The 1,194-nt window shown below is 41.9% G+C and overlaps 1 protein-coding gene across 1 annotated transcript; it reads left to right on the forward strand.

Annotated features, from left to right (window-relative positions):
• Window positions 1-546: 546 nt before the first annotated feature.
• PHALS_09691 (uncharacterized protein) lies at window positions 547-873 on the forward strand (the record flags this gene model as incomplete). The annotated part of the gene is made up of 1 exon (XM_024724993.1): window positions 547-873. One exon carries the CDS (start codon window positions 547-549, stop codon window positions 871-873), a length of 327 nt encoding a protein of 108 aa, XP_024575814.1.
• Window positions 874-1,194: the final 321 nt, after the last annotated feature.

The raw sequence follows: 1,194 nt of genomic DNA on the forward strand, positions 1-1,194 counted from the left end.
ATGACGTTGGAATGATACAAATTCTTGTGGAATGAAATGCAGGTGCTTTGAGGGGATTAAAAATTTGAATGGTCTTCAAATCAAGTTGTTCGACGATCGTCCAGTACATATGACACTGAAGCATCCGAATCTTGGTCTGTCGCGTGCAGAACTGTTTTCTGCGTACGAAAATATGCTACAGGACGCACTAACGAAAACAAAAGCATATGCATACTACTTGACTCATGAAATTTTGGAATACAATCGAATTAGCCGTTTGTATCGTGTATTGTTAACTTTATTTGATCCATGACGGGATGGTCTGATGACTAAAATACATTCGTGGAAGATCCAAAGAAGAAGATTCGCTGTAATGAGCAGAGAGAAGGCGCACTTTTTTTCTGAATCGTATGGTAAATAAATTGCTTTTCACGTTAAAGTTTGTACGCGATCGTTATGCGTTGCGAATGGATCCACAGGTTATGTGGTACGGGACTGTTGGATAAGATACGCTGTACGGTGTGTTTCTAATTTATGGTCGTCGTATATTGCACGTAGTGGAATCGAATGGTTTATCCTAGCTCGACGGATGGTCACGCCTTGAAAGTTACAACGAAGCGTGTAACTTATTATGTGTACTATATCTCAGGAACAAAGATACAACTGAAGAAGGGGTCGTTAGCTGTTGCATTGTGCGACCCGAGTATTGAGCCGATTGGGGATGTAGCGCCATGGAACTTTACTCTGGGTAAGAGTGCTATGGCTTTTTCGGATGCGTTATTGGACGTGACTAGCACCGACGAAGACGTCAAGAGCAAGATTCTTGACTGTTATGGTAGCGATAGACTCATTGGTGTGCGTCCGGATGATATCATTCCAGATGATATCGTTTGAATGAAGAAGCGTGCTGCGTACCGTAGTTACTTGATCTCACGTGCATTAATCAGCTTCAAGCCTGATGATGGATTTGATCATAAGAACTATGGTATCACTGGTGAACACGTAACCGTGTTTGCGGACGTTGCATTGTTTTTTTAAATTATTGAGCCAAAAATGCAGCCATTTACTGTCAAAATCACAGTGGGACCGATGGGGACGTAGCTTGGAATGTTATTACAATCTTACACCATGACCATGGAACAAATGTCCAAATTGTTGGTATTTGCGACGGAATGGGGTAGTCGAAGATCCCTAAGGTTTAGACATGCAAGTGTT

Source organism: Plasmopara halstedii (genome assembly GCF_900000015.1).
Source record: "Plasmopara halstedii genome assembly, contig: Scaffold_430, whole genome shotgun sequence".
NCBI lineage: Eukaryota > Oomycota > Peronosporomycetes > Peronosporales > Peronosporaceae > Plasmopara > Plasmopara halstedii.